This window comes from Arvicanthis niloticus, chromosome 3 (genome assembly GCF_011762505.2).
Source record: "Arvicanthis niloticus isolate mArvNil1 chromosome 3, mArvNil1.pat.X, whole genome shotgun sequence".
Taxonomy (NCBI): domain Eukaryota; kingdom Metazoa; phylum Chordata; class Mammalia; order Rodentia; family Muridae; genus Arvicanthis; species Arvicanthis niloticus.
This window is the reverse complement of record NC_047660.1, coordinates 124,077,104-124,093,208: the sequence shown is the minus strand read 5'-3', so window position 1 is coordinate 124,093,208 and position 16,105 is coordinate 124,077,104. Positions and strand designations below refer to the sequence as shown.

General features: G+C 41.6%; 1 protein-coding gene across 4 annotated transcripts in view; it reads right to left on the bottom strand.

Annotated features, from left to right (window-relative positions):
- Positions 1-1,463: 1,463 nt before the first annotated feature.
- The window catches only part of Orc2 (origin recognition complex subunit 2), a 40,363-nt gene continuing 25,721 nt past the window's right edge, over positions 1,464-16,105 (bottom strand). For all 4 annotated transcript variants that reach the window (XM_034499251.2, XM_076931870.1, XM_034499252.2 and 1 more), the window contains 8 exons: positions 13,593-13,702; positions 12,057-12,189; positions 9,919-10,015; positions 8,861-9,007; positions 7,638-7,809; positions 5,958-6,019; positions 4,166-4,284; positions 1,464-2,586 (listed from right to left, as the gene is read on the bottom strand). In XM_034499251.2, the coding sequence (XP_034355142.1) occupies positions 2,500-2,586; positions 4,166-4,284; positions 5,958-6,019; positions 7,638-7,809; positions 8,861-9,007; positions 9,919-10,015; positions 12,057-12,189; positions 13,593-13,702 (927 nt within the window). In that variant the 3' untranslated portion in view covers positions 1,464-2,499. The remainder of the gene's footprint in view (positions 2,587-4,165; positions 4,285-5,957; positions 6,020-7,637; positions 7,810-8,860; positions 9,008-9,918; positions 10,016-12,056; positions 12,190-13,592; positions 13,703-16,105) is intronic.

The window sequence follows — 16,105 nt, the reverse complement described above, 5'->3', positions numbered from 1 at the left end:
TTTATACTCTGAGGGTTGAGTCACAAGCCTCATGTAGCAAAACCATGTTTTCCAATAGAGGCTTATGAACAATAAGAACAGCCAACGGTAATGAATAAAGTGAACTCACTCCCATCTGCTTGTTCCACCTGGGAAGGGCACAAAAGCACATCCCAAGAAAAATTATGTGTTTTTGAAGAAACTCTTGTTTTCTTTGATTCTTTTTTTTTTTCACAAACACTCAGAATTACCCTACAAGACTATACTTGGACTATGTTCCAGCTCTATGAATGGAAGGCAAGTGTTCTACCACTGAGCTCCGAACTCCTCCTAAGAAATGGTGTTAAGTGTTCAAAATATGACTTTGATTACTACCCATTTCTGCAGTCACTGTACAAGCCAGACTCAGAAAGACACACTCTGGGCTGGAGAGAGGGCTCAGCAGTTGAGAGCACTGGCTGCTCTTCCAGAGGTCCTGAGGTCAATTCCCAGGAACCATGGTGACTCACAGCCATCTGTCATGGGATCTGATGTCCTCTTCTGGTGTGTCTAAGGACAGCTACAGTACACTCATGTACATTAAATAAATCTTTAAAAAAAAAAGAAGACACATGCTGCATTTCTCTTATTAATAACCTAGAATGTGTGTGTCTGTCTGTGTGTGTGGGTGCACACACGCCATAAAACTAGAAAGGGATGAGACAGGCTGACAGATTTTTAAGGAAAAAAAAGAGGAAATGAGGGTGGTGGGATGCACGTACTAGAAAGCAGAGGGGAGCATGGCCATTGGGGAGGGAACAGATGAGAACCGATACAGTGGTTCTATGTATTCAGAAATGCCATTAAGGGAACTGGTTAATTTTGCATGCTAACCTAAAAATTAACAGGAGTTCCTCCAGTAAAATTACACCTCCAGCTCAGAAACAAATTAGGCAGGAATCATAGCTTCAAGTCAGGTTGTAACTGCTATGCATGAAGAGACAATGTTGCTCAGAGAAGGAGGCGAGTGTATAGTATCTACCTACATACCCATTAGACTTGTACGATGCAGTCAATCTTTTTCAGACACTTCAAAACAGCCAGCTTACAAAAGGACTCTGCAAACTGCTTTCATTTATTAAACTATAAAGGCAACTGCAAAGATGTCACATTATATAATTAGATGTTTATACTGAGGAGTTACACTAGACACATTAAGCAAAAGTGTAAAAGTACATGGAACTGGGGAGGTGTCTCAGTGGGTAAGAGTACCCAAGTTTGGATCCCAGCACTCACATAAAAAGCTGGGCATGGCTATGTGCCTGTGACACCAGTTCCGGTGGGAAGACAGGCTCACTGGCAGCCCATCTAGCCTACAAGGAGCTCTGGTTCAGCAAGAGACATTGTCTCAAGGAAATATGGCAGAAGGTGGTAGAAGACATTTTATTCAGCCTCTGTACAGACACTCACACACCACACTCCACACAAAGTGCAGACCAGCAGGATTCATGTTACAAATGTATATTTATTTATTAAATGTTTGTTGTTTGTTTGAAACAGGACATCACTGCAGCTTAGACTGGTCTAGAACTCACTACCTAGTCCAGGTCTTGAACTCATGTTTTCCTCCTGCCCTGCCTTCTTGATGTTGAGATTACAAATGTAAGCTCATGTTTTGTGTTTTAAAAGGAGAGAAGCAATCTGCCTGCCTCTGACTCCTGAGTGCTGGGATTAAAGGTGCCACCTATCCCTGTGAGCTATTTAAGAAAATAAAAAATGTCAATGTACAAGAATGATGAAACATTTTTATTTTCTATTGTCCTGAAAACAATAAAATGTAAATCAGGTTTTTATTTCTTATTCTTAGCCTGGCTTCTCATTTGTATCATAAAAATCAAGGTCCTGGTACAGATACCAACTGTTTTAAATATGCTTTCTAGATTGGACACATGCCCCACATATGCATATATCCCTTATATGTTTCCCATATCTCATTTGAATATTGTCGACTGTCTTTAGTATGTGTAGCCTAAGTCCACAGGAGAAAGCTGGATCATCTGAGTCCACTGACACCTTTTGCCATCATTTCAGAAAAAGCAGAAGGAGCACCTCCTTCCTCATGAGTTCTGTGAGAACTCTGTACTCCAAACTCTTTGTACTCTGACAATCTGAAGCAAGTGCACTTGTAGTAATTCAGCTTTGGAGTGTTAATTTGCCCTCAAAAATTAGGGACAGCACTCAGTATAAAATAATCCAAAAACACCCAGATCCAAGTAATCCCTGAGCACACTGTTCAACCAGCAAGAAGTCTCCAGAGAGGTAATAAATTAAAGGCACTTTTTCCCCAACTCAACAACCACTGCACAGTATTAGAGACAGTGCACCACCAGGCTAATCAAATTGATGATATGCCTCTTCCACAGAATATCTTGTATGCTGGAGAGAATGATCTAATGTTGGATGTAAACCAGCATTCTCAGCAGAGGAGCAGCAGCTGGGCACAGTGAGTCTTCCACATAAACTTCAAGGATAAGAGACAGCCTACGCCTCCTCCTCTTCCTTCTCCAAGAAATCGGCCAATGTTCCACTGTCAACAGGAATTAATAAATATTCTACACCATCAGTTCCCTACAAGAGAAAAGAACACTCTGTTAATCCCTTGTAAGGGAGCTATCTGGACCTTTCTATTGCAGGTTAAACAAAACAACCCCCCCCCCCCCCCCCCCCGTATTTTAAATTTATACTTATTTGTTTATTTTGGGTTTTTCAAGACAGGGTTTCTCTGTGTAACCCTGGTTCTCCTAGAACTCACTCTAGTCCAGGCTGTTCTCAAATTCAATGATCCGCTTGAATAAGATATAAGATAATATAATATAAGATACCGCCACTGCCCCACAGATTTTATTTTGTTTTGGTTTTTTGAGACAGGATTTCTCTGTGTAGCCACAGCTGTCCTGGAACTTGCTCTGTAGTCCAGGCTGGGCCCCAACTCAGATATATTCATCCACCCTTGCTTCCCAAGTGCTGGGATCAAAGGCATGTGGCACTACTGCCCAGACGAATTTTATTTTCATGTAATATTTTTAATCTCTAAACAAACATTTAAATACCTAAGTAGAAAACTAAGGCAAAGGGGACATGACATGTCTCCTTTAAACTCTGAGATACTGTTGAGCACTTTATTACAAGACAGTCTGGAGGGCAGGAGATGATGGTTTTCCTCACTGTGCTTTCTTTCAGGCATAGCTAACCTGACACTGTCATTTCTAAAGTTCACACTTGAGAACCATGCAACTGAGTTACAAACAAAAATCATGAAAGCCCCTCAAAATCTCTTGTTTTCAGTAAATTTACAGTTTGGACCAGATTCATTATTATCTACAGGCGACATGTAGCTGGACACACCTGCCAGATCCTTCATCCCTTTTCCCTTTTCAAACCTGACAGGGATTTTTCTGTTTGACTTCCCCCATTACAAGTTTCATCTTACTGACTTTTGTTGTGTTTTGCGACAGGGTCTCAATAGGTAGCCTCTGCTGGCCTGGAACCCATGGAGATCTGCCTGCCTTGCTCCCTACTGCAGGAATTAAAGTGTGCCATGCCACACCCAGCCTTCACCTCATTTGGAAGAGAGTCAAGTAGCTTTGACCTCAAAGTAGCTTTTGAAGTTGGGAAGATGGCTTAGCAGTAAGAACTTCAACTGCTCTTCCAGAGGATCTGGGTTTGATTTCCAGCACCTACATGGCAGCTCACAGCCATCTCTAACTCCAGTTCCAGGGGAGCCACCACTCTCTTCTAGTTTCTACAGGCACTGGGCATGCATACATACATGGTGCAGATACATCTAAAACATGTATGCATGTACAATAATTAGAAATAATTTGTTAGAATCTTTCCTCTTCCACCTCATCTTTCTAGAGTTGTCCATTACATGTCTCCCCTTTTCTCCAAGCAGGCCATCTACGGCACAGCAGGCCACGTGCTTGCTGCCACCTCATCCCATATCCCATGGCAGATGCTTTCAGGCTATGGTTTCCTGGCTCTCAGAAGCATCCGACACTCACTACCAAGTACCATCATTCTCTTGTCCCTTGGTTTCAGGGACACCGTTTCTTGTTTTTTTCCTTTTTGGCTGGTTCACCTGCCTTTGTCGTTAGTACACAAGAAGCACTAACTCTCAGACCCAAGGCTCCAACTGCAGTCTTACCTTCTTCGTTCTTATAAGTTTGTGGTCCCTAAATTCAGTTAACTGTGCTCGGAGTGTGAGATCACTGTTAACAAGGAATGCTTCCCGACACTGCTGGTAAAAATCTTGAAAAGAAAGCCCTGGAGAGATAAAAAGGATGTATCTTAATCAGTATTTTGTTTGCTGGGGTTTTTTTTTCTAATTTTCTTTCCTTTTCTTTTCTTTTCTTTTCTTTTCTTTTCTTTTCTTTCTTTCTTTCTTTCTTTCTTTCTTTCTTTCTTTCTTTCTTTCTTTCTTTCTTTTTTTAAAGGTTTTTGGAGACAGGGTTTCTCTGTGTAGCCCTGGCTGTCCTGGAACTCACTCTGTAGACCAGGCTGGCCTCGAACTCAGAAATCTGCCTGCCTCTGCCTCCCAAGTGCTGGGATTAAAGGCGTGCGCCACCACCGCCTGGCTCTTTTTTTTTTTTTTTTTTTAAATCTATTTACTTTATGTATATGAGCACACTGTAGCTGTCTTCAGATCCCAGAAAAGGGCAACAGATCCCATTCAGATGGTTGTGAGCCACCATGTGGTTGTTGGGAATTGAACTCAGGACCTTTGGAAGAGCAGTCAGTGCTCTTAACTGCTGAGCCATCTCTCCAGCCCCCTAATTTTCTTTCCCCCCTTTTCCCTGTTTAATTTTTTTAGACAGGGTCTCACTATGTAACTCATTCCAGCCTGGTGTCATGTAGACCAGGATGGCCTGGAACTCACAGAGATCCACTTGCCTCCTGAGAGCTAAGATGAAAGGTCTGGACTACCATTACAAACATAATCAGTATTTTCCCCGCTTTAGTTTTTCAAGACAGGGTCTCTGTGTAGCCTTGGCTATCCTGGAACTTGCTCTGAAGACTAGGCTAGCCTTGAACTAAATAGCATGTAACCTTGTGGACAGTTTTAAGCAATACAAATTGACTTTAAAAAAAAATTTACTTATTTTTTAACTTATTTACTTTACATCACTACCCACTCACCCCCTCCCACAATCCTTCCACCATTCCCCCTCCCCTTCTCCACTGAGCTGGTGCCCCCCCCCCCCCCCCCCCCCATCCCTCAACCCTGGAACTTCCAAGTTGCTGTGAATCTAGGAGCTTCCTCTCCCACTGAGGCCAGACAAGGCAGCCCAGCTAGTGGAACATATCCCACATACAAGAATAGCTTTTGGGATAGCCCCATTCCAGTTGTTTGGGACCCACATGAAAATCATACAAATCGACTTTTAAGGAAGGTAACCCAAAAAATGTGATCACTAAAATTTCTGTACACATTAACACATTTTTGCCAAGGGGGTAACAAATAAGTTGCCCCATATATGGAAACTATAAAATTGCCAGATACACATCCATAGTTCCAGTAGTGTAAAGAATTCTATTTTTTTTAAGATTTATTTATTTTATGTATATGAGCACACCATTGCTTTTTTCAGACACCCCAGAAGAGGGCATCAGACCCCATTACAGATGATTGTGAGCCACCATGTGATTGCTGGGAATTGAACTCAGGACCTCTAGAAGAACAGTCAGTGCTCTTAACTGCTGAGCTGTCTCTGCAGCCTGTGTCTGGAAATCCTAAAGTGAGTCTGTGTTCAATTCCCATTAGCACATAACCTATTGAGCAGCTGTATAAAGATGCTGGACGTTGGCTACAGGTTTAGACAGACAGACTCTCAGAGCAGCCAGCACTCTGCTGTGAGAAATGCAAGGCTCCCAAGAGACTCTACAACAGGGAACACAGGGCGACAGAAAGTCACATTAAATATCACATATGTTGATACCGATGTAGGAAGGACTGTCCTGGTTATCCAGCTGGAACTTCATAAGTAGCCTGAAAATCCCCCTACCAAAAAAAAAAAAAATCAAATCAGACTCAATAAATATTCTGTGTAGTAAATATAAGTAAGAGCATCAAACATTCAGCGCAGTGTCACTGCCTTTTGTTCCTTTCTCTAAGAAAACTACACCCTCACTGGAAAAGCTTTTCTAACTAGAATCTCTTCCCCCCCCACACACCTGCAAGCATGCGCGCGCGCGCGCACACGCACGCACGCACGCACGCACGCACAGACAGACATTTTCTATAATAAAATCTGAGGCAGGTCTGCTGACACGTCTGTGGTCTAGGGCTGCTTGAGCACAGTTGCAGACTTCTATGCCGAGTGTGGCTGGCGGCACAGGCCTTTAGTCTCCGAAGCAAATCTCTGGGTTGTTCCAGGAAAGTCAGGCCAATACCCTGGGTTTTCAGGGCATCGAAGACCACACCATGTGAGACCTTGTCTCACAAGCATCCAACCACACCACCAACAAAACGTCCTCTGGCTGAGCAGCACAGCCAGCACCCAGCTCGTATGCACAAAAGAATTACAGCAAAAGCTCCAGGCTTCCTTTATATTCACAACATAGACATTTTTGTTCAGATACATAAGAGTTGCCTGCATGCATGTAAGCATGTATGTCATACGCGTGCCTGCTGGATTTCCCTGGAACAGAGGTTACTAATGGCCGGGAGCCACCATATGGGTGCTGGGAATTGAAGACCAACAACAGTTTTACTTAAAACTCCCAGCCATCTCCCCAGTCCCTAACAATTTGATAGAAAACAAAACAAAACAAAAAAAAAAACAAAACCAAACAAACAACAAAAAAAACTATTCTAGGTTTATTGGTCAGTTTCATAGGCTAATATAGAATATTTTGCCTACTGTATAATCCAGTATTGGTAACTGTTTTTATTATCTCCCCTAACCCTTTACAGCAAGCAGGTAGTCTTGTTTCTGTCCCAGTTACTATTCATTATCAACCTGATACAGCCTAGAGTTACCTGAAAAGGAACTCCTAATTGAGGAAATTCTCAGATCACACTGCTCTGTAGAACATCTGTGGGAGCAATTGGCTTTATTTTTAATTGATGGAGGAGGGCCAAGCCTAGTGGGTGCCACCAACCTTAGGCAGGTTAGGCAGGTGGAGCTGGGCTATAAGATACCTAAATATGAGCCCGAGCAAGCAGCATCCTCCATGGCTTCTGCCTGGGGTTCCTGCTTGAGTTCTTTCCCTGATTTCCCTTATAATGAACTGTGGTCCAAAAGTGTAAGCCAAGAAAATCCTTTTCTCCCAAGTAGCTTTTGATCGTGGTATTTAACACAACAGCAGAGTCAAACTAAAGCAGTACCACTGATAAATTCAGTAGCACATCCTCAAGTGTACAAAATTTGTTTTGTCTTTTGAAGAGCTAGGATTGAATTGAGGGCCTTGTACAGTGCTATACCACTGGTCTCCGCTTCTAGTCCTTAAATATACACATTACTTACTTTCTTAGTGGTTCTGGGAGTTCAATTCAGGGCATTTAGCAGGCTGGTCAAGCACTTGACCACAGAGTCACATCTGCAGCCCTGTGTGTGTGTGTGTGTGTGTATACATGTCTTTATATATACTATTTTACTTATAGTTTTCACTCTTACCTTGCATTGGGGGTAAGGCTTCGTAAGACATGAATCAGAGAACTAAGTGGTAGAGATCCAGACTGTTTAATCAGAAGGGAATTCTCATAGGAGGTCTCTTCAGTATAAGGACTATACGTAGTAGTTTCATACCAAAGCCAATTATAAAGACTCTGCTTTGCATGATCCCACACTACAGAACATGACCAAAGCAAAGAATTACAAATTATTGTCATACAGTCACATTACATGAGATTTCACTGCAGCAAAGAACGAAGAAGCATTAAGGGAAAGTGCCCCAAGGCCGGGAATGCAGCTCAGGGGTAAATCACATGTTTCAAGTATACAAGGTTTACACCTTATATGCATTAAAAGAAAAAAAAAATCATCAAATATTTCATTTTGCCACTTCCTTATATAAATCTGTAACTCACAATCTGTATCTTCTGACAATCAATATCTTAATCTATTTATTTGGTTTTGAGACAAGGTCTCATTATGTAGCCCAGGCTAGTTTCATCTCCACTGTCCTCTTGCCTCAGCCTCACAAGTGCCAGGGTTACAAGTGTGAGCCACCGTATTACTTGGATAACATCTGAAGCTTTAATTGTACTTTAAATACAGCACCATCAGTGATTCCTTCAGAACCTAGTAAGGCAGCTGGGCGTAGCAGCGCTCATCTTTAATCCCAGCAGGTAGAACTCTGTGAGCTCAAGGCCAGCCTGGTCTACTCTACAAACTTTAAAAATATAAGGTAAAACTTAATAAGGAGGCTGCAGAGATGGCTCAGTGGCTAAGATGCTTATTCTTGCAGAGGACCCATGTTCAATTCCCAGCACACATGTGATAGTTCGCTAATCACCTATAATTTTAGTTCCAGGGGATCTAATGCCCACAGGCCTCTGGTGCTCATAAACTCACACAAGCAAAATACATATAAATAAAATAAACAAGTGAATCTTTAAAACTTAATGATTTTATTGTTATCACAACATCTTTAACTATATAAGATGATCATTGGGATAGCAGGAAGAGTAGGATGGAACCAGAATAACAGGCTGACACTTTCTCATGTGACTCAGATGCAAATGGTGTGCACTCTTATATCCAATAATTACTTTTTAAATCAAATTGAGACCATCTTTTTTGACAAGTTGACAGTTTGCTGAAAAACAGTAAGAAACTTCTGTAAGACTCAAGGAAGAAAGTCTCTCAAGGAGGAGAGACAGTAACAAGAAACTTACTGAGAGGAGCGTTGAGGTGGTCAATAGATGCTATGAGGTACACGTTAGGTAACGATGACAACTGTCCAAGAATTTGCTGGCTATTGTCTCCTCTTAACATTTGGCTATCCAAGTTGTGGATAAGAAGGAAGAGTTCTAAAGAAGAATCTAAAAGAAAAAGGGATTCAGTTATTATTTTCAGTGAGGACTGTCTTTAGCACATACAGTGCCTAGGTATTAAAGTCTATGTCCAAGTACGGTGCCAAGTAAGGACACTACAAACGAGCAAGAGGACTGGAGGGACGGCTCGGCGGTTAAGAGCACTGACTGCTCTTCCCTCTGGAAGTCCTGAGTTCAATTCCCAGCAACCACATGGTGGTTCACAACCAGAGGCCCTCTTCTGGTGTGCCTAATTCAACAGTATCTGGAGCTGGGGAGATGGCTCCAGTGGTAAACTGTCTGCTGTTCAAACATGAAGGCCTGAGTCCAACCCTTAGCACTATTAAAATACAAAACCACAAAAACTTGTCATCCCAGGGACTGCCTAGCCAAATTCTTACCTCAGTGCCACACACACACATACACATACACACACACACATACACACACACACACACACACACACACACACACACACACCCCGGAGGAGGGGAGGGAGATGGATTAAGGAAGACACTCCATGTCAACCTCTGGCCTCCGTATGCACAAGTACAAACAAGTGTGATCACTGTTGCCCCATGCACACACTTATAAACACGCACACACACACAATATGAAACAATATAAAAAATCAGGCAAAGATGTACAAATCTGTTACAGGCAAATTCACACTGAGAAAACAAAACGTAAAATTATTCTGAAGTAAAAGGGCCATACAGAGTTAAGAGGTATAATTCCTTTCAGCTAGGTAAAATTCATAGAACAAATTAGCGTAATAAGAACAACAAATTATTTTTAAAGAAATCTAAACTGGCACTGACTAGAGTATCCGTATTAAAACAACCTTCCTCTTTCTGTCTAAAACACTTAGATACAGAGCTGCAGTATGTAACTTCCCACTACACGCTACTTGGTGTTACCTTCTTTGAATCTGTTTATTATCCAGTCTTGCTGATCCAGAACACTCTGGAAAGTACCCACGTGACTGAGGACATCTTCAGTTATAGAGTTCAGGATCTACATCACGGAAGTACAAAAGTACCATATCAACTGCAACTTACTGTTACATTCAATAATACAACTAGCAAATTAATCTTTTTTCATAAATTAAAAATGAGTTTGAGGTTCTCACAAAGTTTAAAAAGCACTTAAACTCTACTGGATGGGCTGGAGAAATGGCTCAACTGTTAAGAGGACTGACTGCTCTTCCAGAGGTCCTGAGTTCAATTTTCAGTAACCACATGGTGGCTCATAGTCATCTATAATGGGGTCTGATGCCCTCTTTTGGCATGCAGGTGTACACGCAGATTGAACATTTATGTGCATAAAATAAATAAACCTTTAAAAAAAAAAAAAAAAGACAATTAAATTTTTTTTCCCGCTGGGTGGTGGTAGTGCACACCTTTAAATCCCAGCACTTGGGAGGCAGAGGCAGGTGGATTTCTGAGTTCGAGGCCAGCCTGGTCTACAGAGTGAGTTTCAGGACAGCCAGGGCTACACAGAGAAACCCTGTCACGAAAAATAAAAACAAATAAATAAACAAAAAAAAATTAGATATACTTAAATACCCAGTGGAAAAAAAATTTTCTGTTTTGACACAACTATGAATGTGTCAAAAGAAACAATAACAACACTAAGAATACTAAAAAGGAGATACTACATTGGATAATATCCAATATCCAAAACCTTGATATAATTAGCAGATGATAATCATTTGAAGTAAAAATGGTCTATGATAAACATACTATAAAACTATATACTATTATTATATTTTTATTATTTGTGTAGCATAATGATAGATAGCTATAGTAAAATTGTAGATTCTATAAGCCTGTTCTTAGCTATTCCAGTAGTAACTTGGTGTAGTAAATGAAGGCAACATTCCCTAAGAATTTTAGGGAATTAGGTTTCAGACAAGTCAGTTTCTTTGTGACTGTGTTGGCTAGTTTAATGCCAATCTGACACAGTGAAAGTCATCTAAGAGAACAGACCCTCAATTAAGAAAATGCCTCCTTAAGACCCAGTTATAGTCAAGTCTGTAAGGCATTTTCTTAATTACCAATTGATGGGGAGGGCCTAGTCCACTGTGGGTGGTGTCATCTTTGAGCTAGTGGTCCTAGGTTCTATAAGAAAGCAGGCTGAGCAAGTCAGAAAATGCGATCCATAAAGTAGCACCTTGGCCTCTGCACCAGCTCTTGAGTCCCTGCCCTGACTTCCTTTAATGATGGACTATGATACGGAAGGGTAAGCCTCCCATTTGTTTCCAACTTGTGTTTTTGGCCATGGTGTTTCATCACAGCAATAGCAACCCTAACTAAGACAGTGGTTATGTGTGTGTGTGCTTGTCTGGGTGCACATTTGTGTGGGGTAAATGTGAGGCCACAGGACAAACTTGGGTGTTATTCTTCAGGTGCTGTGTGCACTTATCTTTATTTATCAATTATTCCTAACAAGTTTTATTTTTTTCATTTTAATATGTATGAGTGTTTTGCCTGCATGTATATACATGCGACACGTGCATGCAGAGCCCTAGGAGGCCAGAAGGGACTGAACTGGAGTTATGACAATTGTGAGCTGCCATGTGGGTTCTAGCAATAGCGCCTGGATCTTGTGTAAGAGCAGCAAGCGCTCCTCATGACTAAGCCCCTCTCCAACTCTATTGTGAGACAGGGTCTCTCACTGGCATGGGACTCATCAAGTAGGTTAGGCTGGTTGGCCTGTGAGCCCTGAGATCAGCCCCTCCCCCATTTGCCCAGCACTGGGATTACAAGCACAGAGCACCACATCTACTTCTTTAAAAAAGGAAAGAGTTTGGGAGACTGAACTGAGATCTTCTTTACGGAATGAGCCATTTCCCCAGCCCCATGTCAGTTTCTTAGTACGAAATTCAAAGATGAAAACTTAAAGACCAATCGCTCTGAATACAAACAGATGATCTAACTGGTCTGAGGCCTAAAGCAAATCCTTTATAGTGTTCAGAAGCGAAATTGCACCCTAACTACTAGGGGCTGTGACGTGACAGAGGACATAATATTATTCCTTTTAATAGTAGACTTACTGATTTCACACTGATGCCAGGAAAGAAGCCATTGATGACAACATGAATGGAATCTTGAAGCATGGTGGTTCGAAACTTTTCTAGTAAATCTCTCTTGGACCCCAAACCATAAAGCACAATGTTGAACCCAAGGCTGTAAAAGACAATGTTCTCACAGTTACAGCTTAAGACTCCCGACCGCCAGCATTATCAACAACCAGTTTCTTTTAAGCTCATGAGGACTGCAGAAAAGAAACATAAAAGAACAAAGGGTAGGAAAACAAAGGCCAGCCAGGTGGTGTGCAGCTCTAATCCCAGCACTTGGTCAGCAGAGGTAGGACTGTTGGAATATTGGAACAGCATGGTTTACAAAGCAAGCTCCAGGCTAGACTCTGCCTCACGATTGTAAAAATAAATGAATAAATTACAAGTACAGGCAGCTAGACAGCTAAGCTGCTGTGGCTACCCTTCCTATCTGAGAGCTCACAGTCCCAACTGTTTGTCAGCTTTCTCTGCAGCATAAAGATAAGAGGAAGCGTGGCTGATCTACAACGTTTAAAACAGGCTAAAGGAGAGTTGAAATCAGCAGGTGAACATGCAACAGTGACTCACACTAAATGTCAATTGTACTTTATTACAATAATGTGCACCTGAAAGTAACAGTGTTGGCTGGAAGGTTTTACCACAGGGAAGTAGCATGCCCTAATGGAAAGACTACAGTATCCAAGAGCTAAGTAGGGAAGAAGAACAAACCTGCCAAGGTTTCTGCCCAAATAACCCTTTTATAACTAGAACCATACTATACTATGATGAAATACTCTCCTCCTCAAGTTGCGTTTGGTCATAGTGTTTGATCACAGCAACAGAAAAGCAAAGCACAACAGCATGAGTAGGAGGGCAGTGGGGAGGGGCACTGGGCACACACGCTTGACTAAGGGTCAGCCTTGGAGCCCACTCCAAGTTGTCACTGACCTCCCACATGCACTGCAGTACACACATTCACACCCGCACATAATACATACATACATACATACATACATACATACATACATAAATGAACAGCAACAAAAAGGAAAGGAAACCTAGGGCTTCACATATGCTATACAAACGCTCTCTCCACCACTGGGCTACAGCCCAACCTGAGATCAAATACAGCAAACTATGGTTTTTGTTTGGTTAAGGTTTTTTTCTTTTTTTCTTTCTTTCTTTCTTTTTCTTTTTTTTTTTTTTTTAGAGACAGGGCTTCTCCATGTAGACCAGGCTGGCCTCAGACTCACAGAGATCCACCTGCCTCTGCCTCTTGAGTGCTGGGATTAAAGGCATGACCACCACCATCCTGGCATTGTTTTGGGGTTTTGAGACAGGGTCTCTCTATGTAGTCCTGGCTGTCCTGGAACTCATTATGAAGACCAGGCTGGCCTAGAATTCACAGAGATCACCTGCTTCTGCTTCCCAAGAGCTGGGATTAAAGGTATATGCCATCACTCCTGGCAAATCATGCTTTAACACAGACATATAATTATTCCTCATTGATCAGGGGTTACACTGATAACTTACTGTAACTGTAGCATCCATTTATGAAACAGTTTCTCATGTTGTTGATTCAACTGTTCAATTTCAGCAGAAAAGGAAGGCACAAATTTGCTCAGTAAGTTACGCAGAGTTTTCTTTAAAAAAAGAGAGAGAGAAATGAAGTTCTTAGTGGAAATGGTGACTTAATCAGGTACAAACTCGATACACCAATTGAGTATTTAAAATATGTCACACATAGCTTAAATACTTGTTTAATTAAAAACCATTTTTAAGGATTTGGATTTTTTATGTGTATGAGTGTTCTGTGTGTTAGTAGTGCCTGTGGAGGTCAGAAGAGCACATCAGATCCCCTGGACCTGCAGTTGTAAAAGGATGTGAGCCACCGTGTCTACAGCTCCTCTTAAAGTTCCCCTCATTTCAAGTATATAAAAACAATACAAAACATTGCTAAGTTTGCCTAGAACCATTTAAATTACAACACACTCCAAATATAAAGTTTCAATTTCTAAAAATATAGTCACTGTAAGATGGTCAAATCTGCTTTTCAGTTTCACAAAAAATTCAGACAAAGACTAATCAAAGAAAAAAACAAAATAGTAATACCTCCCCAAGCCTATGAGCTTGGGGCTGTAGCTCACTGTCAGAGTGCTTTCTAGCAAGTATGAGCCCTGAGCTGAACTCTCTGCACAATAGTAACAACATTAAAACAACAACAACAACAACAACGAAAACCAAACCTGTAGATTTGAAAAACTGTAAAAAGGTAACAATATTAATTTTCAGAAAACATTGCAGTTTGTTTATAATTTACCATCAATAATAAACTTGTATTTGCTCCTTTTCAAAAGCTATTTTTAACAAATGCTGTGTCTTTGGTGTTGTGCTGTGGTGTACGACTACGACTGGGAGCTAACTAAGTCTTCCCTCTTAGGTTGCTGTTCCGGGTATGGTCACAGCAATACAAACTGCACAGTATGGTAAAATCTGTAAAGATGACAGTAATATAAAACACTGGTGGTGGTGAGCCCAAAACTCTGAAATTTCAAGCTGGTAAATCAAAAATAATCTGAAAATGCCAGGAGAAGTCCTTTGTATCTTTACTCTAGTGTTGCTTTGTTGTGGTTTAACAGACAGACAAACAATACAGTTTTACTTGTATGCACCAGCACACATGTGCCACAGTACACCACACATGTGGAGGTCACAGAGCAGCTTGAGAAGTCAGTTCTGTCCTTCCACCATGTAGGTTCTGAGAACTGAAGTCAGAACCAGGCTTTGTGCTAAGTGTCTTTACTGCTGAGCCACCTTGCTGACTAACACACGGTCAATACTGAAGGTTACAATCAAATGTGGTTTACTTACACATTTAAAAGAGAAATGAGCTTCATCTTAAGCGCTCATGTCTTCTGGTGTTTACAGCAGATAGAGCACAGAAAGCACCACTGTCATCCTCAGTCACTTTATACTAGGCTGTGAGGACATTTACTTGAGTACATACCTGGCAGTGTTACTCTTATCCACAAATGCCATTTTCAGGTGGACTACACTACTGCTGTCCATACCCTGTCTTGATTTGCTGCCGCTCCTTCTAGCTGAGTGGAGTACAGCTTCCTGACTCCTGACTCACTTTCAGACATGCCATCTCCTTCACCACTAGAACAAGGCACGGAGAGGATTGCCAGTCTCTACCCAAGGCTATAGAGGTTATCTGCTTTCCTCCTCAAGTCTACGATCATCCTAAGAACACACGTCAGCCACCTGACTGGTCCAGCAAGGCAGCAGACACGGAGCACAGTCTGGATCTGCTAACCCCGCCCCTGCTAACCCTCAGGCAGAAGTAAATGCTCATGCTATGTCTGTGACCCCTGTGACCCTGTCATCAGGTTCTCACTCTCCTGAAGACTACCCACTCCAAGGACTCACTTTGACCTTGGAACCACTTAGGTTTCTCTCATGTTGCTTATAAAACATAGACGGCAGACAGTAGTGCCATTGTTTTCTTGGAAAACCTTTCCTATTTATTTATTTATTTATTTATTTATTTATTGCAGGGGTGTGTGTGTTCATGCGTGTGTGAGCAGTGGGACACGTTTCCCAAGTATGTGGATTCCAGAGGGCATCTTCCTCACTCACTCTCAACCTTTTTTACTTTAATGGATTTTTTTAAATGTGTATGTATGAGTACATGTATGTTTATGAGGCCAGAGCAGGACATCAGATCCCTTCAACCAGAACACAGGTAGTTGTGAGGCACCTGACATGGGTGCTGGGAACTGAAGCAGGTTCTTGTACAGGCTCTTAATGTTGAGTCGTCACACCTGTGGAGGCCAGCCAATAATACTTTCTTCTTACCTTAAAATTATAAACCCCACTGTTCTTTTAGATTTTTGTTTTTTCTTTAATTATAGAGGGAGGTGTATGCAAGTAAGCTGCCCATGGAGGCAAGGAGAGGGTACTGGGTCTTGAACCTTGGTCCTCTATAAGAACAGTATGCACTCTGAATTCCTGAGCCATCTTTCCAGCAGCCCTTAAGCCCT